Source organism: Asparagus officinalis, chromosome 7, assembly GCF_001876935.1.
Source record: "Asparagus officinalis chromosome 7, Aspof.V1, whole genome shotgun sequence".
Classification (NCBI taxonomy): domain Eukaryota; kingdom Viridiplantae; phylum Streptophyta; class Magnoliopsida; order Asparagales; family Asparagaceae; genus Asparagus; species Asparagus officinalis.
Genome location: NC_033800.1, coordinates 150,910,706 through 150,934,012, shown reverse-complemented (window position 1 = coordinate 150,934,012; position 23,307 = coordinate 150,910,706). Strand labels below are relative to the sequence as shown.

Genomic DNA, 23,307 nt, shown 5'->3' with positions numbered 1-23,307 from the left:
TATCTATAGTTTAGGGGTTATCTTAAAAATGGACAAACATAATTGAGGGAATTTACCGCTTTACGAAATTACCCAGATGAACACTTTCACGCTCAATCAATGTGGATCAACTTTTTTACACTGGAAGAACTTCACAACAGGCTTTTGATTTAGTGCAATAAAATCGATCAACAATGTGATCCAGCAATGTGCAAGAACAAAGAAGGTATCAAGTTATAAAGTTATGCATTACTGGCCACAGGAGGCTTATTGAACTGTTCACATCCGCTCTGTTTATGTACTGCCACAACTCATGATCATGGTACTTCCCCTTCACATCATCGTTCTTTACTGACCAAAATCACAGCATGAATACTCCATAAGTATGCTTTTTCCGAGTATGGTTAAGCTATTGTTATAACAATAGCGGTTTAACAGACTAAACAATCTGGATAAAGGTTTTTGTTATTATTAGGAAGCACTAGATGAAAATTCACATTATTCTTGATTTCTAATGTTACCTTTTGTCTTTGTACTTTCATAGGGGTTCATGTTCATCTGCTCAGGAACTAACAGATATACTTCCTAGTAATGCCGGTATGAGAACATCTTGCTGTAATTTCCTCCACTGTTTCTTATGTTAGTCAGTTCTTAATCATATTTATTGACTCTTTAATTAAAGCGTGTTAATTTGTTCGCCTGTTCAACGTGCAAGTTGGAGCAGGATGCTGGAACCTGCATACAAATAAACCAACAAGCAGAGTTGCATTATATGTTTGGATAACTAGTCTGAATGTGCTTCTTAAAATGTTTTGGATAGGTTCGAGGAGATCAAAGGTAAAAGACATTGAAAACAATGATAACTTTGAAGTATCAGATGGGCTTGACACGCTTGCCAACCTTGCAATACTCAGGGAGGGAGAATCTCTCCCTCCATCTTCTCAACCTACTACAAAGCATCCTCGGCATCGTCCAGACTGCTCATGTATCGTCTGCATCCAGCCTCCTAGTGGCAAAGGTCCCAAGCACAAGCAGACATGCACTTGCAACATATGTCTCTGTAAAGCGTCGCTTCTGTACCCTCATGCTGCGGCGAGAGAAACGACAGTCAGAGAGAATCTGAGACTGTTCCTCCACACCAGAAGCAGCCTCTTTCTCAGTCGCCGGAGATGCCTTCAAGTAGTGACCCTCATCTGCCAGCAGGGATTTGCATCACTAGTGGCTCTTCTCCTCAAAAGTCCAGCGAGGGTGAGACTGATGATGACCCCGACAAGAAGATAATGTTACCATCTCCTCTCAAGGCTCAGATTGAATTGAACATCCAGCCAGAGCGGGAGGAGGAGCCATTGCCAATGGCTGATGCTGGCAGCGTGATGAGCACTTTTGTTAAGACTACAAACTAGGAATTATTTATGTCTAGATGTGGAAGCACATCTATGGTGTGGTAGGAAGAAAAAGGCCAGTTGTGCCTGTCGGTGTGGTCAGAGCCTGAAATCTATCGAAACCATTGAGTGATATAAGTCACTCAACCTTTGGAGAAATAGCGGACAAGCTCCAGGGATATATTAAAGGTTACTCATCAAATGTAAAAGAGGCCGGAGGAAACAAAAGCTGTGATTTATTTTTTTTAAATTTTTTTATTTGGTTATCCTCCACCTGGAAGGAATAGGTATAACTGCGGCTAGTATAAATGCACAAGGTATTCTTTCTTTTCCCTGTGAGGTTTCAAAATTTGATGGGAAAACTGAAGCTTGTTATGAGGAGATATACACTAGCTTTTCTGATGCGTAAAAGGAATTGTGTAACTAACTTGTGGAGGACTACAGGTTATTACTTGATAGTTTCATGCCAAGTGCGTATTCATGCTGTATCTTGCCGTTGCACATAGCACCGTGATATATGTATATTTTATTAGTTATGCTAACATAATCAGGAAGTTTTTACTTGACGAAAGGTGAACCAACTTAGGTGCTGTTCAAATTCAGTGCTCCAGGATTTGGATGATATTGACAAGCATGTGAGAATTAAAAAAAAGAAGAAAAGAAGAAAAGAAGAAAAGTTCTGCTTAATTTGAGGCATCAATATATTCTTCCGAGCGCTAATAAATTACTTTTGTTCAACAGAAAATTGTTGTCATACAACTTCTCAGTGTGATCTCTGACATTGTAAAGATATTACAGGTACGTAAATTTCCTGAATCTTTGGCATTGTCAAGATAATACTTGTTCGTATGATCTGAATGTTTTCTCCTAATATTTTTTTTTTCTTGTTGAAGAATTAGAGAATAAACAGATGCCAGTTGGCGTTCGAGCCTTCCTTCACCCAGCGGAAAGGAAAAAGAAGTTTATGTTCTTTCTTTTGGGAAGGGAGGATTAGGGAAATGGAACCAATAACAAGCCGAATCAAATCCAGATGCCAATCCAAGGCGTTCGATTTCCCGCAGCAGAAATCAAGAAATCAAGCTTTAATGTGAGAAAAGGAAGATCCTAAGTACTTTACTTTTATAAGTTCTTTATTATACCACATTTTGATTCCCTTGAAGCATATATGCGATAGATAGATTTCTGTTCGAAATCATTCACTAGGCCCAAAAAAGATGATGGAACCTCTCCCACTTCGTGGCTAGGTTTTGATGCTCAGCTCCAGGCGGCTTGTCCTCTGTCAATTGTGCCCCATAACGCAGTAAGATTTTTTGACTTGTGCTAGACTTACATGTTTATACGATAGAAGATGCCGACATATTTGTCAACCTCACAACACCCATCTGGGAAACTACGTTGGTAGTCTGACTAATGCATCGAGGAATAGAAAATGCACGAAGTAAATACATATACGTGTAACTCGTCAGTGCTGGTGATCGTTCGTGGATTTTATGGGTGTCACACTTCGATTGCGTGCGGACTTTTGTCCAAAACCAAAAAACTAATGCTGGAAGTCAGAATTATAGCAATGTTAGATACTGACAGCCGGCAGTTTATTAACTAATGTCAGGTGGTAGGAAAATATGTATGGAACTGTGCTAAATATTTTGTTGCCGGCTAACAGAAAACACAAATGTTTGGCTTCTCTTTGTCTTGCTTGATTTCCTCCTCTCTGGTGTCTCATTTCTTGACTCAGTTAACCATTCTCTCAAATCATTTTTGAATTCAAGGATTAGTTAAAAGTTTACCATATTATATTTGATTATTTTGTTACTCATCTTTCTTTGGCCGTCAATACTGTACGGTTATTAAACCTTGTAATATCCGTCCTCAGTCAACTAAACAATGACACTGATTTGCCGGCTAGTTACCTTGCTCTCTTTCTCTCCCTTAATTACTATCTGTACACCAACAACTACAACGACAACAACAAAGCCTTCATCTCAAATGGTTGGGGTCGGCTACATGAATCCTATTCTCCCATTCCGTTCTACTCTGGACCATCTCCTTCATTAAATTAACCATTATCGTATCCTTCTTAATTGCTCACAACCAAGTTTTTTTTTCAGATCTACTCCTATATCTCTGTCCCCTTAATGGCTATCTCTACTTGGCAATATTCTTTCCTATTTATATATATTGAAACTTGCTTGCTCCTCCAACTTCTTCTCTGACCCTCATTGTCTATCTATGCCAAATGGAGAACAAACACTTGCGGAACAATCTGCCGTTGCTGCGTGATTCTTCCACAGCTTCTGGCTCCCAACCTTGCTCTCCCCTCATTGACCCCACAACTCGCCATGGTTTCTGTCCACTCCGCGGCCGCAAATCCTGTGCTACCGAATCCTCCGGTAAATCACTCTATTCCAATGATGGCGCTCTCCTTCGTGCCCGATGGCCTTCTTCCTCTTCCTATTCGTCTTCAAAGCAATCCAACAATTCGCTAGCGGATTATCTGAGCAACGACGGCCTTCCTGGACTTGTAGATCGAAAGAGCAGCACCAACTCCTATGCAGCCGGTCCCCAATCCCTCTCCCGCATGCGCAGCTGCTCAGAGTTCAGCCGCTTTGAAGAGAAGAAGGAAGAAGATGAACAGAAGAGCAGCAGCAGCAGGAACGTATCCAAAGAAAACCGCCCTTTTGGGAGTTCCATGCGCTACATAGGAAAACTTAGATTCCCCAAATCATCCTCAAAGACCGAAATCAACTCACGCATACTGCCTGGTAGAATGTCCGTGGATGAGAGCATACTCTCGAACTACAGGAGAACCACTGATTTTGCTGTGGACTCGCTGAGCTCAGAGTCTGATAGGAGTGATAGTACCAAGGGGATGAGTCCTAATATTCCTCGGTCTAGAAATAAAGATTCAGGCCCAAAGTCTGCGGATAGGACTCCTGCAAGCAAGCTGGCAGCTGCTGCAGGTATTCGAAGGAGTAGCTCCTTAACAGGAAAAGGACCAGGTTTGAATCTAAGCCCGTGGGCACTTTCTCCCGGGCACCGCTCCAATTCTCCACCAGTACGGCCACCACTGGCAGCGACAATGGAGGGGGGAGGGACTCCGACTAGGTCATTCTCGAGTCTCCGACCAGAAAACCCCGATAAGAGTAAGAAAGTTGGGAATATTATTAGCATGGGGATGGATCTGTTTAGAAGGAAACAGGGTTTTACATCCAGTAATATTAAGTTGAGACCTTCATCTCCTGTGATGGTGGTAGGAGATGTAGGACACCAGTTCAGGATGTTGCGTAATTGTTTGATTCAATGGAGGTATGTGAATGCTAGATTGAACTTCACTAATCAGACAAGAACAAGCACTGCTGAGGTATTTTCAGTAGTACTCTTTACTTGACTGTTTGTAGTTCACTTGTCGTGGTCGGTTGTAGTCTAAAACTTTCCCCCCTTTACGGTTTGTTTTGCAGGGTATGTTGATGCGTGCATGGACTGAGATAGGGAAGCTGCAAAGTTCAGCGATGAAGAAGACGTTGCAGCTTGAGAGGGAGAAGTTGCACCTAAAGCTCGACCTTCATCTATCTTGGCAGGTTAGTACAAGTTTGAACCAATGCTGATTTCTCCTCCACCTCCCGAGAAGATCTTCCTCTAGAACTTCGTAATAGATATTGTTGTCTCTCTGTTGTGGAACCAATGCTGATTTCTCCTCCACCTCCTAAGAAGATTTAGAGAGAATATTACGTTGAAAATGATAACTCTCAGAAAGTGAACCTGTACCTACAGGAGCAATCGCCTGTGGTCATGCCATCTCATAATCCTTCGGTGACCCTCCGAGAAATGTTAAAATCTCCAGCTGCTCCTGTTCTCTCTTCATATTCTGTAAATCAGATGTAATTGGAAAGATCTCTTGAAGCTCGCCCTTGTAGTTTGTTGAACTCTGCATATTATTCTTCCAAATACTTGCTTCCTAACTAAAATCTTGAAAACTTCTGTGAAACAGAGTAGGCTCTGTGTCAAACTACACTTTTCGGAGCAAATTAACTCCAAGAAATACCATAATTCCTGCACGGTCATACAAGGGCAACATCCTGTACTTCTATCTCTGTTGCATTCAATAGATGATTAAGAGTTGTTTATCATCTTCATTCCACTCTATTTCCTTTCTAGAAGGAGACTCCCATCAAGTGATCTTCTTTTTCTCACCCTTCCAAATTAATCAGAACAAGTCTCTTCATTGTAGATAATTACCAGAGGACAATTTTCTATCACAAAATTTTCTGGAAGCAAGCATTTCGGGATAAAGATAGGGGCAACTTCCTTACTGGCGGTCATAGCAATTGACCTATCACCACCCTATCAATTGAAAAACAAATGCCAAGCACCTCCCTACCTCCCCTACAAACCAAACCAAACTCCTAGCACATCTCTTACCATCCTCAAACAACTTCAAACTACGAGAAAACTATTCCAAAGTCCAACGCCATCACCAAACAGCAATAACAACCAAAAACAACTTACTACAAAAATAACTCATCAAAAGAGAAGACAACCAAATAAACCTTACCAAATCCATCTCTATAGCAAGAGAGACTAGATGACTGACTGTAGGTTGTCTAAAAATTACTGCAGATAGCTGGTCCCCATTAAACACCGATGATGGAAGTCACAATATGATGGCTTTCAGAAGACTATAATTTGAAAACTTTCACGTAGATCGATGAAAGCTCTAATTCAACAGCCTTCACAATCAACATCGAGAGATATAATCTGATTGACGCTAATATTTTCAAGGAGCCAAGACGAAGGTTACAAGATGACGATCTTTGCAACGCTCTAGCAAAATAGGCTACAAATTGACGGTCTCTTCGAATCAAAACACAGATATCTCTCAAACTGTAAGGAATTTGATAAAACGGATGGGAGCAAACCAAACCCTTCAGATTGGTTTGGTCGGCTCCGTCTCGTCGAGATAGTCGATTTTCATATATAATTCGTCTAATTCTGACTTACGGTTTAAAAGTTATGACCTGTTCTTCGCAACAAGTTATGTTCTGAAGTCCATCTGCAAGACTGGACTTCGCCTAAACATTGGACTTCGCCTGAAGCTCGCCTAAGGCTCGCCTCTGCGTTCCAGAGTCAAAACATAGTGTTCCAAATCCAAACGCAGAGTTCATTACTACGTTTTCAGCCCAAAACGCATGGTTCATCGCTGCGTTCCAGATCCAAACGTAGCTTTCATTGCTGCGTTTTCAGCCTAAAACGCAGAACCTAACTTTACATTCCAGTTCCAAACACAGAGTTCATTCCAAAACGCAAATTGCGCGTTTGGCTGGTTCAAAACAAAACCCGAATGATATCAAAACCATTTTTTCACTTAATAGGGGCGGTTACACCCCATAAACCCACATTAAGGAGAGATTTAAGGGGGACGGTTTTACCCCATTCAGCCCTATTAAGGAGAAAATCAAGAGACAGTTACACCCCTTAATCTCCTATAAATAGCTAGAATTTCAGTTTAATAAAGGGCTGCTTGGAAGAGATCTTTTAGAGAAGATCAAATCTTTGGATTTTCAGATCGATCTCTTGGAGCTTTTCCTTGGCTTATAAACCGATTTCGGTTAGATCAACTCTTCCACAGAGTTATAACTCGCTCAGAGTTCCCTAACTCATTAAGAGTTTCAAACTTGCTCCACAAGTTTGTTCGAGACTTCGAGTCAAAAGGCGAAGACAACGTTCCACGAGGTAAAGTGTTCGGATCGTCAACGAGAAGAAAACTCGACACTAACATCGAGGGAGGCATCTCATTGCTACCGTGAAGAACCCAGATTTAAACAAAGGAAGGATCTCCGTCGATTTCTTCTCTCTTTTGTAAATCGGGATTTTAATAGAGAAGATTGTAATTTTCTTTTTTCTAAGTTGTTAGAGAGAGATTACAGTGAGAAATTGTAATTCATTCTTTTTCTGAGTCTGTCAGAGAGAATAATACAAATTTAATACTCAATTGTCTTTTTGAATGTTCCCACTAAACAAAAAATGACGACTCTGCTGGGGACTAGCTTTTTCACCGAAGAAGAAGTGGTGGCGCAATCTGACACCAAGCTCGCTAGAACGACCGTTAAAACTTTGATCATTGAGTTCGATCAATCCAAGTATGAGGAGTTACTCTCTTCCGGATCACTTAGCCCCAAGGCTATGCGCAAGATCCACAAAGTCTCTAAGGAGACTAAAGCTCTAGTTGTGACCGACTCGTCAAAGGACTATCTCCTCTGGGTGTTGCACTATTCATATAGTCCCCTCTTTGAATGAGAAGACTTAGCTTTGGCTAAACTCGTCAATCGAGTTGAAGGTTCCACGCCCGCGCCTAAACAACGGGTATCGGGTCACAAGAGGCTTATCATCATGACTAACCTGATCAGTACAGATGGTGATGATACTGCAAAAGCCTTAAAACAGGCTACGAAGAACGCCGCTCGACGAAGGAGAAGATCTCGACGGTGAGCACAACTCCAAGAAAGCCGATCTCTCAACAAACACGAGCCGTGCATTTATGAGCCGAAATGCGATCCTGAGCTCTGCGTTTCTGTTTCAAAACAAGAGCCTCGTGTTCATGAGCCTAAACGAGAATCTCGTGTGAACCATGTTGAACGCAGCCCTCAGTGGCGCGTTATGCAACCAAAACATAACCCTGAGAGGCATGTTTTACAATCAAAATGTAGCCCTCAGGTGCGCGTTATTCAAGCAGAATATAGTTCTCAAGATTGCGTCTCACCTTCAGAACGCAGCCATCAGGCCTGCGTTTTACCATCAGAACACAACCCTCAAGGAAGCTTTGCCAAAACCGAACGCAACTCTCAGGAGTGCATTCTAGAACTAAAATGCAGATCTCAGGACTGCATTTCACCAACAAAATACAGATTTTAGGACTGCATTTCATTAGCAAAATGTAGATCTCAGGATTGTGTTTCACCAGCAAAATACAGACTTCGGTCTTGCATTAATCAAGCTAAACACGACCCTCGTGGTCCTTCTTCGGAACACGATGTGATTCGTCGTGTTCAAAAAGATCAACATGGATTTAAAATTCATATTTGCTAAGAACCAGTCCCATCCATTGACGAACATGGGGTTTCATCTCCACCCCCACGCTCTGTGAGAGATTCACTCCAAGTCTCTGACTTGTAGGAATTGTTGTCGAGAGAAAGACTGGCGCAACAAGCAGCCCACTTATGTCAATGTGAGCGGCTTATTTCTACGGTCCTCTCAGAATGCTAATGTTGTGTATCCACACCCAGGCGATCAATATTCGACCGATTGACGAATGTCGTCAGGCCTGCCAAGCGACGACGTCATCACAAGAAGAAGGTTTCAGAAGCTGAATATTCCGAGGTCACTATCAATGTGATTGGCAGAGGTAAGACCATGACTCCTAGTTCTGACGATTCTGAGACAAGTCGGTCACCGACTGTTAGAAAAATCTGTGACGAGTTTGAAGGAATATACTGGCGCACTCGGACTCGGACAGGAGCCATTCCTCTGATTAATTATCAAAGACTAGCTAGGGGAACTACATCCGATGGTGAGCATTCAGCTATGGCAGAATCTCAATCCTCTATCTCTTTCATATAACATGAGAGCTCCTCCTATATGATGGGAAATCATGAAGATCTCGTGAAGAGACTTGATGAGGAGCAAGCCATGGTCAAAGCAAAACAGGAGGTCATCAATGAACTTCAGATCCAGATAACTCAATTCATCGCAGACAAGACCAAATCTCAGAAGACAAATTTTCCGCTAAGGTAAGAATCTTCCCAAAGAGGAAGAACGTCTTCATCCCTACCTCACACAAGCAAGGGGAAGGAAAAAATTGTTGATGATGGTGCTTCTGACCAAGAAGCCCACAACTTAGAATCTTCCTCTGATGAAGGAAGAGAGACTGAGAACGAGCATAATCTCTAGTCTGCGAAAATGAAAGAATTGTAAGTCCGCCTCAATGCTATTGCTAACATAAGCGAACTTCAAGACGAGGGAGTTGCTAGGTCCTATCATGCCGGATGGAATACAACCCCTTATCCTCTAAAGTTCGAGGTCCCGACGCTATAAACTTTTGACGGCATGAGATCATCGAATCAACATATCTATCATTTTAAGTCACAGACTGGGAATATGATATCAAACGATGCCATACTGACGCGATTGTTCGTTGGCACCCTCAAGGGAGTTGCCTTTAAATGGTTCAGAAAACTGCATGCCGGATGTATCCAAAAGTGGGCGGCTAGAGACACTCTTCCTGTCAAGATTCTTTGAAGATGATACATAAGCATCCATCCATATCCATATAAGCCTCCATCCATATCCATACCCTTCGCGCCACTAAGCAGAAGAAGAGAGAGTCCGTCAAAGCATTCGTCAAGAGGTTCTGAAGCATGACTCTTCAATGTTCGTCGGGTATGACACAGTCTACCTTAATAGAGACCTATCAACATAACTTACAGACCAACCTTCTAGCACAAATTAGGGTTGCAGAATGCCGTTCCTGGAGACAACTAATCTCTCAAGGCAAACAAGCTTAAAAAATTATTATCAGGATCAAAGCTGAAGAATAAAGTAAGCAGGATCAACCTGAACAATCGGACCACGCCCAATCTTCTCAATTAGAAGGAGAAGATACTACGATCACTAAAGCCAATTCTCTTCAATAGGATGACGGGTCCACAAAACTATCATGTTAATAATTACCTCTAATAGCCAAACTCCTCAGATAACGACTTACTATATGACATATTCCAATCATAGTCGTTATACTCTAATGTCACTGAATGACTTGACGGATAGTGGCCTACTAGGCAATGTGCCATGTCTACCCCTTTTCCCCCACTGCACTTGTTCAAAACTGGTGTTTGGTGGGAAAATTTAAAAGAAGACAATTGAGAAAATGATTTATTGTATTATCTCTCTAAAAGAATGAATACTATCCTCTCAATACAATTCTCCCGATTTACAAAAGAAAAAATGATTGACGGAGATCCTCCCATTTGTTTAATTCTGGGTTCTTCACGATGGCGATGAAGTGACTCCCTCAAATACTCGTGTCGAGTTTGCTCTCCGTTGACGATCCGAACACCTTGCTGGAACGTTATCTTTGCCTCTTGACTTGACGTTTTGGACGAACTTGTAAAGCAAGTTTGAAACTCTTGACGAGTTGATAACTCAGAACGAGTTTTTAGAACTCTGTAATAGAGTTGATTTGAACCGAAAGCTGGTTATAGCCAAGAACAAGCTCCTCGTTGCTGAAGTTGAAGATGATCTCTGTTGAAGAATCATGTCGATCTCCTTTTTATGACTTTCTCATGAAAAAGTTCAGCCCCTCAACTTGATGGAGTTAACTTGATATTTATAGGGGATTAAGGGGGTGTAACCGCCCCTTAAATACTTCTAAGTGGGGTGTACCACCCTCAAATTATGGGAAACGGTTTTGGAATCGTTTAGCCCATGCTTGAACGAGTCAAATGCCGAAATTGGTGTTCTGGGCCCGAACTCTGCGTTTTAGAGATGAAACACTGAGTTGGGCCTATGCTTAAGGCTGAAAACACAGTGTTCGTGCTGCATTGAGATGCAGATGTGAACTCTGCATTTTGGCATCTGAGACGCAGAGATGAACTCTGCGTTTTGAGTCTGGAACGCAGTCACGAGCTCTGCGTCTGGGCTTGAACGCTGGGGATGAACCCTACGTTTTGAGCTTGAAACATGGGCATGACATTTGCGTTTTGAATCTGAGAGGCAGAGGTGAGATCTGCGTCTTGATTTGAAAAGACCGTTAAATTGTAGTCTCTTTTGCTAGGACGTTGAAAAAACCGTCATATTGTAATCTTCGTCTTAGCTCCTTGAAAATATGAGAGTCATCAGATTGTAACTCCCGATGTTGATTGTGAAGGCTATTGATTAGAGCTTTCATCAGTTGTTATGAAGGTCGTCAGATTGTAAACTTTATCAATCTACGTGAAAGTCTTCAAATTGTATCATTCTGGAAGCCGTCAAATTGTAATTTTTATCATCGGTGTTTGATGGGGATTAGCTATCTGCACTGATTTTTAGACAACCTACAACTGGGGGTTGGTTTATTTGTGATCCACTGGATTATGAGTAATAAATTTTCTGAGTTGTTATGTTCAATAAAATACCTCTGTCAACCATAAAATCCACAAACACTTTCACGTTAACATCACATCTCTGACAATCCACTTATCAATCCTCTTCAATAGGATGATATGTCCATAAAGTTGCTACGAACGTAACAAATTCTATCACGTTAATATCAAACCTCTGATAACCAATCCTTTTATCACATTAATATTACACATCTGATAACGCCATGCTAATATCACACCTCTGACAATCAACTTATTGACTCTCTCTAATAGAGCGATAGGTCCTCAAAGTTGTTCCGATCGTAACAAATTCTCGTCATGTTAATATCACACCTCGGACAATCAACTTATCTTATCGACTCTCTTTAATAGAGCGAAATATCCTTAAAGTTGCTCTGATCGCAACAAACTCCAGTCACGTTAATATCACATCTTTGACAATCAACTTATCGACTTTGTTCAATAGAGCGATAGGTCCTCAAAGTTGCCCCATTCACAACAAATTCCCGTCACGTTAATATCACACATCTGATAATCAACTTATCGACTCTCTTCAATAGAGTGATAGGTCCACAAACCTGTCAAGTTAACATCATACATCTGACGACCAAATTAATTTATCGATTCTCTTCAATAGAGCGATAGGCCCATAAAATACTGTTAGGTTAACATCACATCTCTAACAGTCAAACCCCTCTTCAATAGAGCGATAGGCCCATAAAATACTGTTAGGTTAACATCACATCTCTAACAGTCAAACCCCCTAATGAACTTGTTAATCCTTATAAAATACTGTTAGGTTAACATCACATCTCTAACAGTCAAACCCCCTAATGAACTTGTTAATCCTTTTTTTAATAAGAATAGCAAGTTTTCATTATAAAATTCCTAACGGATTAAAGATTTTCTAGAATTATCCTAGTGACAATGAAGAATTTTTTTTGAATTTTACTCTAAGTGAAAATTCATGCCAAGTTAATACTACATCTCTGGTACTTAAAACTTTCTTTCAGTGTTTCAAGTAAAAATATAACATAGGAAGAAATAGCGGTAAAACCTACATATTCAATATCGTAGCAGGTTGTTATTAATAATACCAGAATCCATGCCTTACACGCATGAGAGACTTTATCTTGATTCCTAATTAGAGATAAGTCAGCATCTAACACATGCTATCAGGTGGCCTATTCTAGCAATAATGGCGAAGTCTACGTATTCAACATCGTAACATCAAAAATGCATGCCTTTCACGCATATGAGACTTTATGTCGATCCCTAATTAGAGGTAAGCCTATGCCTAACACGCGTTGCCGGATAGTCTATTCCCGTAAAATTGACATAAGTCTATGTATTCGGCATCATAGCACTAAATCTAAAAGACTTCATTCTTTTAGCACAACGTTACATGTGGAACGGACTTAGACAATCCACATGCTAGCTCGAATCAAACGGTAGTTGGTAAAGGCTTATTAAATCCGTTGATGGCCGAGGATATGCCAAAAATCCTATGAATATTTACGGGCCCATTAGCTGAATGGATGTGATTCATGACGTGACGTTTAAGAGCTTCTGCTCATGAGTAGCTTGTATCGTCGCTACAGTTTCTCTTTGAAGCTCATCCTCACACAGGTCCTACGTGGCAAATCCCTTCAACCAAGATGCCTTTGAAGCAAGTGCAGAGAACAACTCCTTTATGACAGGGAATCAACAGCTCCAAGATCAGAGTTGAGATCCAAAGTATTTTAAAAATTCGTCCCAATCAACCGCGAACTTTAAAAAACTTTAGAGGAGGTTTTGTAGGCTGTATTACTGCAGATAGCTGATCCCCATCAAACACCAATGATGAAAGTTATAATCTGACGATTTTTAGAAGACTATAATTAAAAACTTTCACATAGATCGATGAATGCTCTAATTCAACAGCCTTCACAATCAATATCGGGAGATACAATCTGACAACTCTCATATTTTTATGGAGCCAAGATGAAGGTTACAAAATAACGATTCTTGCAATGCTCTAGCAAAAGAGACTATAAATTGACGGTCTCTTCGAATCAAAACAAAGATATCTATCAAACTGTAAGGAATTTGATGAAATGGACGGGAGCAAACCAAACCTTTTGGGTTGGTTTGGTCGGCTCCATCTCGTCAAGATAGTCGATTTTAATATATAATTCGTCCAATTCCGACTTACGGTTTGAAAGTTATGACCTGTTGTTCGTAGCGAGTTATGTTCTGAACTCCGTCTACAAGAATGGACTTCACCTGAACATTGGACTTCGCCTGAAGCTCGCCTCTGCGTTCTAGATTCAAAACATAATGTTCCAGATCCAAACGCAGAACTCATTGCTGCGTTTTCAGCCCAAAACGCAGGGTTCGTCGTTGTGTTTCAGATCCAAACACAACTTTCATTGCGTTTTCAGACCAAAACGCAGGGTTCGTCGTTGCGTTCCAGATCCAAACGCAGTTTTCATTGTTGCATTTTCAGCCCAAAATGCAGGGTTCATCGCTGCGTTCCAAATCCAAACACAGCTTTTATTGCTGTATTTTTAGTCCAAAACGCAGAACCCAACTCTGCGTTCCATTTCTAAACGCAGAGTTCATTCCAGAACGCGAATTGCGCGTTTGACTGGTTCAAAACAGAACCTGAACGGTTTCAAAATTATTTTTCCACTTAATGGGGGCAGTTACACCCCATAAACCCTCATTAAGTAGAGATTTAAGGAGGCGATTACACCCCATTCAGCCCTATTAAGGAGCAAATCAAGGGGGCGGTTACTCCCCTTAATCTCCTATATATAGCTTAAATTTTAGCTTAATAAACGGCTGCTTGGGATCATCTTTTCGGCGGCAAAGAAGAGATCTTTTAGAGCAGATCAAATCTTTGGATTTCCAGATCGATCCCTTGGAGCTTTTCCTTGGCTTATAAACAAATTTCGGTTAGATCAACTCTTAAACAGAGTTATAACTCGCTCAGAGTTTCCTAACTCATTAAGAGTTTCAAACTTACCCCGCAAGTTCGTCCGAGACTTCAAGTCAAAACGCAAAGACAACGTTCCACGAGGTGAAGCGTTCGGATCATCAACGAGAAGCAAACTCAACACTAACATCGAGGGAGACATCTCATCGCTACCGTGAAGAACCCAAATTTAAAAAAAAGGAAGGATCTCCGTCGATTCCTTCTCTCTTTTGTAAATCGGGATTTCAATAGAGAAGATTATAATTTTCTTTTTTCTAAGTCGTTAGAGAGAGATTACAGTGAGAAATTGTAATTCATTCTTTTTTTTGTAATTCATTCTTTTTTCTGAGTCTGTCAGAGAGAATAATATAAATTTAATTCTCAATTGTCTTCTTAAATTTTCCCACCAAACAACGACCTGACAATGGCGTAGGTGACCTGACGGCAATGACAATGGTAGCCCATCATTGGTGGCTGGTAGCCTGACAAAGACATCGCCTATAACGAATGCTAGGTTTTTGAGGAAAAGGCTATTAAAATCTTATTTTGAGAACCACGACTTTGATACCATTATAAATATAGACTTTTAAGTAGGTAATCATCATAATCTCATTAATTGCATTGAGATCTCTATATAAAATAGTAAGGCCTAAGAAACGTGGGACTAAAATAAATAAAAAACAAGATGGTCTAATTATATTATTTAATTGATAAGTATAGAGAAGTTTGAGAGAACTTGATAATCTTATTCATTGCATTGAGGTATTTATATATATGAAATAGTAATGGGAGAAGTTCTATTATCAGAAGTAATGTAGGACTAAAATAAAGGAAAACAAGATGCTCTAACTATATCATATAACTCCTCTCAAACTATATTGGGATATCGAAGGCAATTTGCTGGGAAGGAATGCTCATGATAATTTGCTTGCAAGCAGAAAATGTTGCGGTGCTATCTGACAAAAGCTTGGACTAAGAAGAGGGCTAGTAAGAGCTTGGCTGGTGAGAGTTTGGCAGGAGGTGATGGCTGGGGGAAGTTTGATTGGGAAAGGAGGGATGCTTGATTGGGAAAGGAGAGCTGGCCGAAGGTAGCTTGGCTAGGGGCTATGACGTCGTGATTGAGGTCATGGTGAGAGATGCCTCTCAAGCATTCCATCAAACATCTTGTGTGCACCCGTCGAAGGTTGTGGCGTCGTCGGAGCAGTGGAGCATGCGAGGGAGGGACGACAAGTTGTGGTGGCGACATGGTTGCAATAAACAGCGAGTGGTTGAAGCAGGTAGCTGGTGCTGTCAAAAAAGAAATAATTAGTATAAATCTAAAATTAAAAGTTAGAACACCAGGCTTGAACGAGTGCAGTCATGATTTCACTGCCCTAGAAGATAGAGGACCCACCTATCACCCTGGCACAGTCAATCCTCTCCCCCTAGCGGTAAAAGCCCCCGAAAAGCGACTGACCTTTGTACTCGGACGTGAGTAGCAGAGCTTCTTTTCAGACGAAGATGATTGCATGAAAAGGAAATTAACACAGTAAAAAAATGTTGAGAGAGAAAATTTGATAAGGAAGATGATGGAGAATTCTGCTTGTTTTTCTGTGATTTCCGAGGAGGAGAGCTCTTGTATTTATAGGGGCTGGAGGCGAGTATCTGTTGCTCCTCTTCCGCATCCATTACGCACTATCCACATAACTCCCCGCGCCAACTCCGCATATGTTATGAACAGGTCAAGCAGAAGAAAATGGTAAAAAATAAAAAATCTGTGAAGCAAAAATTGTGTGCGTGTGCGGCATAGCGTGGCGCGCAAGCGTCGCGGTGTGACGTGGCGCGCGGGCATCGCGGCGTGGGTAGACGTGGCATGGCGAGGCGAGGCGTGGCGCGCGTGTGTGTATGATAGCAATAGCCCAAACAATACAAGGCCCAAAACACTAGCTCAAACCCCAATGAGATGTGAACCATTATAAACCTCTTGGACTTCTTTCCGTTTTCCGATGTGGGACTATTCACAAAGGTAAAATTGCCTTTTCATGAACAAAAATATCCAACGGTCCCCCCCAAAAGGCAATATTGACTGAAAACTCAAAATCAATAAATAAATCAATAAATCATAAAAAGGATATAGGTTGGGAAACCTTTCGTATCGTGAATTTGGGATATGTAGCTTTCGGCTTTGAACCTTTCCTTAGTGTGTTCATCGCCACCTGAGGGACATAATGGACTAGGCCTTGAATTAGGCCCCTTGAAGCAGGTATTAACGAAAATACGCACAATACATCTTCATCTATTGAGCAAAGCTGGTTGAGCGTTAAAGACCATGTTCACAATAACCGACTCATGAGAGTTTCTAGGGGTTAGCCCAGCCTCCCCCCTAACCGTGGCCATCACAGTTCCTCTTACGAAGGTAAGTCCTCCAAGAGTACTACAGCTGGATATCATACCCTCTGCAATACATGTGTTCAACTTATTAAGAGTAAAACTCAGCCTAACCACCTGTATCATAAGAACATCGTCATCATAGAGAAGGGGTAATAGAAGATGCTATATAATGATATATAATATATCTAGGTTGATGCTTTACACGAATGTCACTTGTTCAGCTTGTTTCTACCATATTGAACCAACATTGTCTCCAAATAAGGGTTGAGTTATCACTGTCAGTGATCTCATCTATAGGCTTAACCCTATCTCCCTCGATGAATCCAGAGCCACACTCCTAGATAATCCCTTAGTCAAAGGGTCAGCAAGATTCTTTTCAGACTTTACAAAGTCCAAGATTACAACTTTGCCTAACAAATGTTGTATAGGTTTATATCTTATTTGAATATGTCTGTTAAGTTTTTTATTTACATGCACTTACTTTAGAAGCTCTATGGTGGATCTAGAATCAGAGTGAATGGAAATAGGAGGAGAGCGTTTAAGGACCAAAGGAAGTTCAGAGAGAAGATATTTTAACCATTCTGCTTCTGTGCAAAGAGTAATCAATTCAGACTCTATGGTGCTCCTGACAATCACTATTTGCTTATAGGATTTCTAGGATACAGCTGCACCACCAAAAAGAAATACATATCCAGATCTTGACTTTACACTGTTAAAATATGTGACCTAATTGGTGTCACTGTACCCTTCTATAGCATCAGTGTAACCAGTGTAAGCCAAGCAATAGTCAACTGTACCTTTCAGGTTTTTAAATACTCTTTCTAAGGCAGACCAGTGGTCTTGGCTAGGGTTGCTAGTATACTAGCTCAGTCTCCCTACAACATAAGCTATATCGGGTCTGGTCCGATTGAATATGTGTAAGAGAGATCTAATTAGCTGAGAATACTTCAGCTGGGAGACAGGTTCACCTTCATTCTTCTTTAAGGATATTAAAGAATCATAAGGTATAGAAACAAGTTTAGAGTTATGGAAGTTGAATTTAATCAGCAATTTCTCAATACTGTGAGAAAGACGCAAAGATATTCCTCTACTGTCTCTATTGATTTTTATTCTAAGTATCATATCAGCAAGACCTAAGTCTTTCATGTCAAAGTTCTTGGATAGATAATCCTTAACCTTTAAGATTAATTCAAGAGTTTTTCCAAAGATGAGGATATCATCAACATAGAGACAAAGGATGACATAGTCATTGTTTATCACTTTAGTGTAAACACACTTGTCGTGTTCATTCACAGTGAAACCATATTGCGCAATGACTTTGTTAAATTTCTGGTGCCATTGTTTAGGAGGTTATTTAAGACCATACAAAGATTAAACAAGTTTACAGACTTTGTTTTCCTGACCCTTGGCAATGAATCCTTCAGATTGGTGCATATAGATCTCTTCATCTAAATCACCATTTAGGAAAGTAGAATTGACATCCATTTGATGTATGATCAGCTTATGGATAGCAGCAAAAGATAGTAATACTCGAATAATGGAGATTCGGGCTATAGGAGAATATGTATGAAAATAATCAATGTCCTTTTGCTGAGTATAGACTTTAGCTACTAATCTAGCTTTAAATTTATCTATGGAACCATCAGCTCTAAGTTTCTTCTTGAATACCCACTTACAACCAACATGTTTACAGACTGGAGGTAAGTTGGTGAGTATCCAAGTATTGTTTTCCATGATAGATTTAATCTCATTATCAATGACTTCTTTCTAGAAAGGAGATTTATGTGAATCCATTGCTTCTTGGAATGAGCTTGGATCACCTTCAACAAGAAAGGTAAATAAGTCTTCTCCAAAATCCTTTTGAATTCTACCTCTTTTGCTCCTTCGAGGTTCAATATCAAAATGCTGAGAAGAACTGAAAGATGGTGAATCAGAAGGAAGAGATGAACTAGGATTTTTAGAGATTTTGGATTTGAAAGGAAAGATATTTTTAAAATAGACTGCATTTCTAGCTTCAATAATAGTGTTGTTGGATATGTCACTGATTTCAGAGTTAATGATCAGAAATCTGTTAACATTTCTATCTAGTACATATCCAATAAAAGCAGCATCTACAGTCTTAGAATCAATTTTCCTCTTCTTAGATTCAGGAATTGCTACTTTAGCCAAGCAACCCCAAACTCGGAAGAAGTTTAACCTAGAAGATCTTCCTTTCCAATATTCATAAGGAGTTGTCTCAGAATGTTTCTGCGGAATCCTATTGAGAATGAAGCAAGCAGAAAGAAGAGCTTCACCCAAGAGATTTTCAGGTGCTCCTAAACTGAGTAATATACAGTTTACCATGTCCATTAGGGTTCTGTTCTTTCGTTCAGCTACCCCGTTAGATTGTGGTGTATAAGGATCAGTAACCTCATGAATAATATCGTGTTTTTGGCAATATTCAGTCATATCATTTGAAGTATACTCCCCCTACGATCAAATCTTAGAATCTTGATCTTTCTGTCAAGTTGGTTCTCAGATTCAACTTTATACACCTTAAACCTATCTACGACTTCATCTTTAGTTCTGAGAAGATAGGTGTAACAATATCTGGAGTGATCGTCTATAAATATCACAAAATATCTCCTACCCCCTCAGGTGAGAACTCTGTTTGAGTCACACACATCACTATGAATTAATTCGAGAGGTTCAGAGTTTCTAGTTATAGACTTGAAGGGTTTTAGTGTGTTTCCCTTGAACATATATCTTACACTTAGATGAGGGATCATGAGAGGATTTAGGAATAAGATTCAATTTTATCATTTTTTGCAAGGTTTGGAAATTGACATGTCTATCTCACACTTAGATGAGGGATCATGAGAGGATTTAGGAATAAGATTCAATTTTATCATTCTTTGCAAGGTTTGGAAATTGACATGTCTTAGTCGTCCATGCCAGACATCACAAGACTCAACAATTTGTGCAACAGGAGCCTCAGAAACTTCATTGGAACTGGAATTGTTTACATTGAGTTTGAAAAGAACATTACAGATAAAACTTTTTCCAATGAATACATTATTTTTGGTAATCAAAAATTTATTTGATTCCTTGACAATCCTAAAACCATCTCTAAGGAGAAGAGATTCACTGATCAAATTGCGACAGAGAGAAGGAACATGATGGATGCCTTACAGATTTAGAGCTTTCCCAGAGGTCATGGTGAGCTCTATACATCCACTTCCAATTATTTGTTTGGTGGAGGTCATGGTGAGCTCTATACATCCACTTCCAATTATTTGTTTGGTGGAGTCATCTGCTAAGCTTATGCTTCCTCCACATGATTCCTATACATCCACTTCCAATTATTTGTTTGGTGGAGTCATCTGCTAAGCTTATGCTTCCTCCACATGATTCCCGAAGAAAGTTAGGTTCTCTTCAATTATATTAACTTTGTTGGATCCATTTCCTTTAAGAGCAGGTTTAGCCAGTTCCTTCTTCCGAAAGAAATAGTTGGGAGCTAGATGGTTGGTTCTACCACAGGCATAACAGAACTTTCCATCAAACTTATGGCTGGAAGAGTTGGGATTGGATTTGGAAGAAAATTTGTTGAAGGATTGATTGTTTTTCTTGAATTTCTTTCCTTTCGGTTTGAAATTCCTAGATTTAGGCTTATCCTGTATCAAGCTCACTTTAGCTTTTGATTTAGACTTGGTTTTGAAATTTTGCATATACCGGTCTTCAATACGAATAGCTTTGAGGGCTTCAATTAAGGTTAGATCTCCTTGCTTGTGCCGGAGATCTCAAGCAAATCTAGACCAGAATGGAGGGAGTTTATCAATCAGACATGAAACTTTATAGTTATCAGTAAATGTGTTTCCTTTTGATTGGAGGTGATAGAGGAAATCTTGGAATTCATGAATTTGTTCATTATTGGGTTTTTCATCAACCATCATGAACTTATTGAAGGAGGAGGAGGTGTGTTTGTGGAAAATTTGTAGTAACAAGAAAAATAATGAAAGAATCGTATTTGATTTATTCTCTCTAACTGCTTAGAAAAAGAATGATTACAACCCTCTCAATCTTGATTACAATTTGGATTTCCTGATTACAAAAGAGAGGAGAATGATCTGGATTCTCCCCTTTGTTTAATTCTGGGTTCTTCACGGTGGCGATGAGATGCCTCCCTCGAATGCTCGCGTCGAGTTTGCTTCTCGTTGACGATCCGAACGTCTTGATTCACTGGAACATGATTTTCTCCTCACGATTTGATGTTGTGGAGAACTTACGTGGCGAGTTTGAAAATAACTCTTAACGAGTTAATAACTCGGAGTGAGTTTTAGAAGAACTTGCAGTGCAAGTTTTGAACTCTGATCGAATTAATAACTCTGATCGAGTTGATAACTCTGAACGAGTTTGAAACTCTATGGAAGAGTTGATTTAACCGAAAGTCGGTTATAAGCCAAGGACGTCCTTGCTGCTAAAATTGAGGATGATCTCCGTTGGAGAATGATGCCGATCTCCCCGATCCACCAAGCCGGCCTAAGATCTCTTCTTTGTTGCCCAAAACAAGAAGGATCCGAGCTCAGTTGAGTTTTGAGGTATTTATAGGAGATTAAGGGGGTGTAACCGCCCCCTTAATTCGTTCCTGAGTGGGCGAGAATCCCTCAGATCGTGGGATAAACGGTTGTTAAGCCGTTCAACTTGTGTTTGAACAAGTCAAACGCCTAACTTGGCGTTCTGGGCCTTAACTCTGTGCCTAAGGCTTGAGGCGCAGAGTTAAATCTCTGCTAGAGATTTGAAACGCAGAGGCCGCATGCGTTCTGGAAATTATGGACGCACAGGCCGCTTGTGTGCTGAATCCTAACTCCGCGTCTTGAGTTTTAGACGCAGGATTGAGTATTTGAAGAACGCACAGTCTGTGTGCGTTTCGTGTTTTAACTCTGCATTGCAGAGTTGAATGTCTGCTGGAGAACGCACAGTCCGTGTGCGTTTTGTGTTTGGGAAACGCAGAGGTGGGTTCTGCGTGGACTCTGCGCTTTGAGTCCACGAACTCTGTGTTTGGACTCTGGAATGTAGCCACGACCTCTGCGTTTCGAGTTGAGTTTAGAACGCAGCCACGACCTCTGCGTTTTGGATCTGGAACGCAGCCACGACTTCTGCGTTTTGAGTTTAGAACGCAGCCACGACCTCTGCGTTTTGGATCTGGAACGCAGCCACGACTTCTGCGTTTTGAGTTTAGAACGCAGCCACGACCTCTGCGTTTTGGATCTGGAACGCAGCCATGACCTCTGCGTTTTGAGTTTAGAACACGGGCACGACCTCTGCGTTTTGGATCTGGAACGCAGCCACGACCTCTGCGTTTTGAGTCTAGAACGCGGACACGACCTCTGCGTTTTGAGTCTGGATGCAGAGGTGAGCCTTAGGTGGGCTCGGCGAGCTTCAGGCTAAGTCTGATGTTCTGACGAAGTCCGGTCTTGCAGACAGACTTCAGAACATAACTTGCTGCGAAGAACAGGTCATAACTTTCAAACCGTAAGTCGAAATTGGACGAATTATATATGAAAATCGGCTATCTCGACGAGACGAAGCCGACCAAACCTACCCCATAGGGTTCGGTTTGCTCCGTCAGTTTTGCCAAATTCCTTACGGTTTGAGAGATATCTGCATTTTAATATGAAGAGACCGTCAATTTATAGTCTCTCTTGCTAGAGCTTTGCACAGATCATCATCTTGTAATCTTCATCTTGGCTCCTTGAGAATATGAGAGTCGTCAGATTGTAACTCCCGATGTTGATTATGAAGGCTGCTGAATTAGAGCTTTCATTAGTTGTTGTGAAGGTCGTCAGATTGTAACCTTCCACGTGAAAGTCTTCAAATTGTAGCATTCTGGAAGTCATCGAATTGTAACTTTCATCATCGGTGCTTGATGGGGATAAGCTATCTGTTGTGATTTTTAGACAACCTATAAGGTGAAACGCAGAATTCCGGCATCATCATAGTCATATTCTGCTTCAAGAGCATTCCATAGGTCCTTAGCACTTTTGAACTCATAATAAATATCATAGAGGTTGTTCGCAAGTGCACTAAGAATCCCATGACAACAATGATAGTTGATTTCTTCTTGTTTCATAGAGCTAGAAAAGGAGCTAGCTCCAGAACCAGAAGTGGAAGGAACATGTTTTTCAGGATCAGGAGTCAAAAGTTGAGAACCGTTAGTTGAAGACTCAAGAATGTCTATAGAAGATAAGAGACCTAATGTGATAAGCCAGTATCATATTTGATTAGCCCACCGTTTATAATTAACACCGGTGAATTTTTTAGGTTTGACACTTTTAGAATGATTAGGGTTATCCATAAGTCCAATTTGAGTTTACTAGTCTAGGTATTTGGTATCTGAAAGAATAAATGTTTTGTCAATACCACTCAACTAGTAACTTAGAGGATTAAGACTTAGGGTATGAACTAGATTTGTAAATTAACAAAAGATAATAAATGCAATAAATAA

At 40.5% G+C, this 23,307-nt stretch overlaps 2 protein-coding genes across 2 annotated transcripts in view; both read left to right on the top strand.

Annotated features, from left to right (window-relative positions):
- LOC109848428 (B3 domain-containing protein Os07g0563300-like) overlaps window positions 1-1,825 on the top strand; it is a 34,308-nt gene extending 32,483 nt beyond the window's left edge. Inside the window, 4 exon segments of the mRNA XM_020417907.1 lie at window positions 524-576; window positions 800-1,034; window positions 1,036-1,092; window positions 1,094-1,825. Of these exon segments, the coding sequence (XP_020273496.1) occupies window positions 524-576; window positions 800-1,034; window positions 1,036-1,092; window positions 1,094-1,382 (634 nt within the window). The 3' untranslated portion in view covers window positions 1,383-1,825.
- The window catches only part of LOC109850010 (QWRF motif-containing protein 3), a 31,575-nt gene continuing 11,765 nt past the window's right edge, over window positions 3,498-23,307 (top strand). The window contains exons 1-2 of the mRNA XM_020419903.1: window positions 3,498-4,722; window positions 4,820-4,939. Coding sequence (XP_020275492.1) covers window positions 3,598-4,722; window positions 4,820-4,939 — 1,245 coding nt within the window. The 5' untranslated portion in view covers window positions 3,498-3,597. The remainder of the gene's footprint in view (window positions 4,723-4,819; window positions 4,940-23,307) is intronic.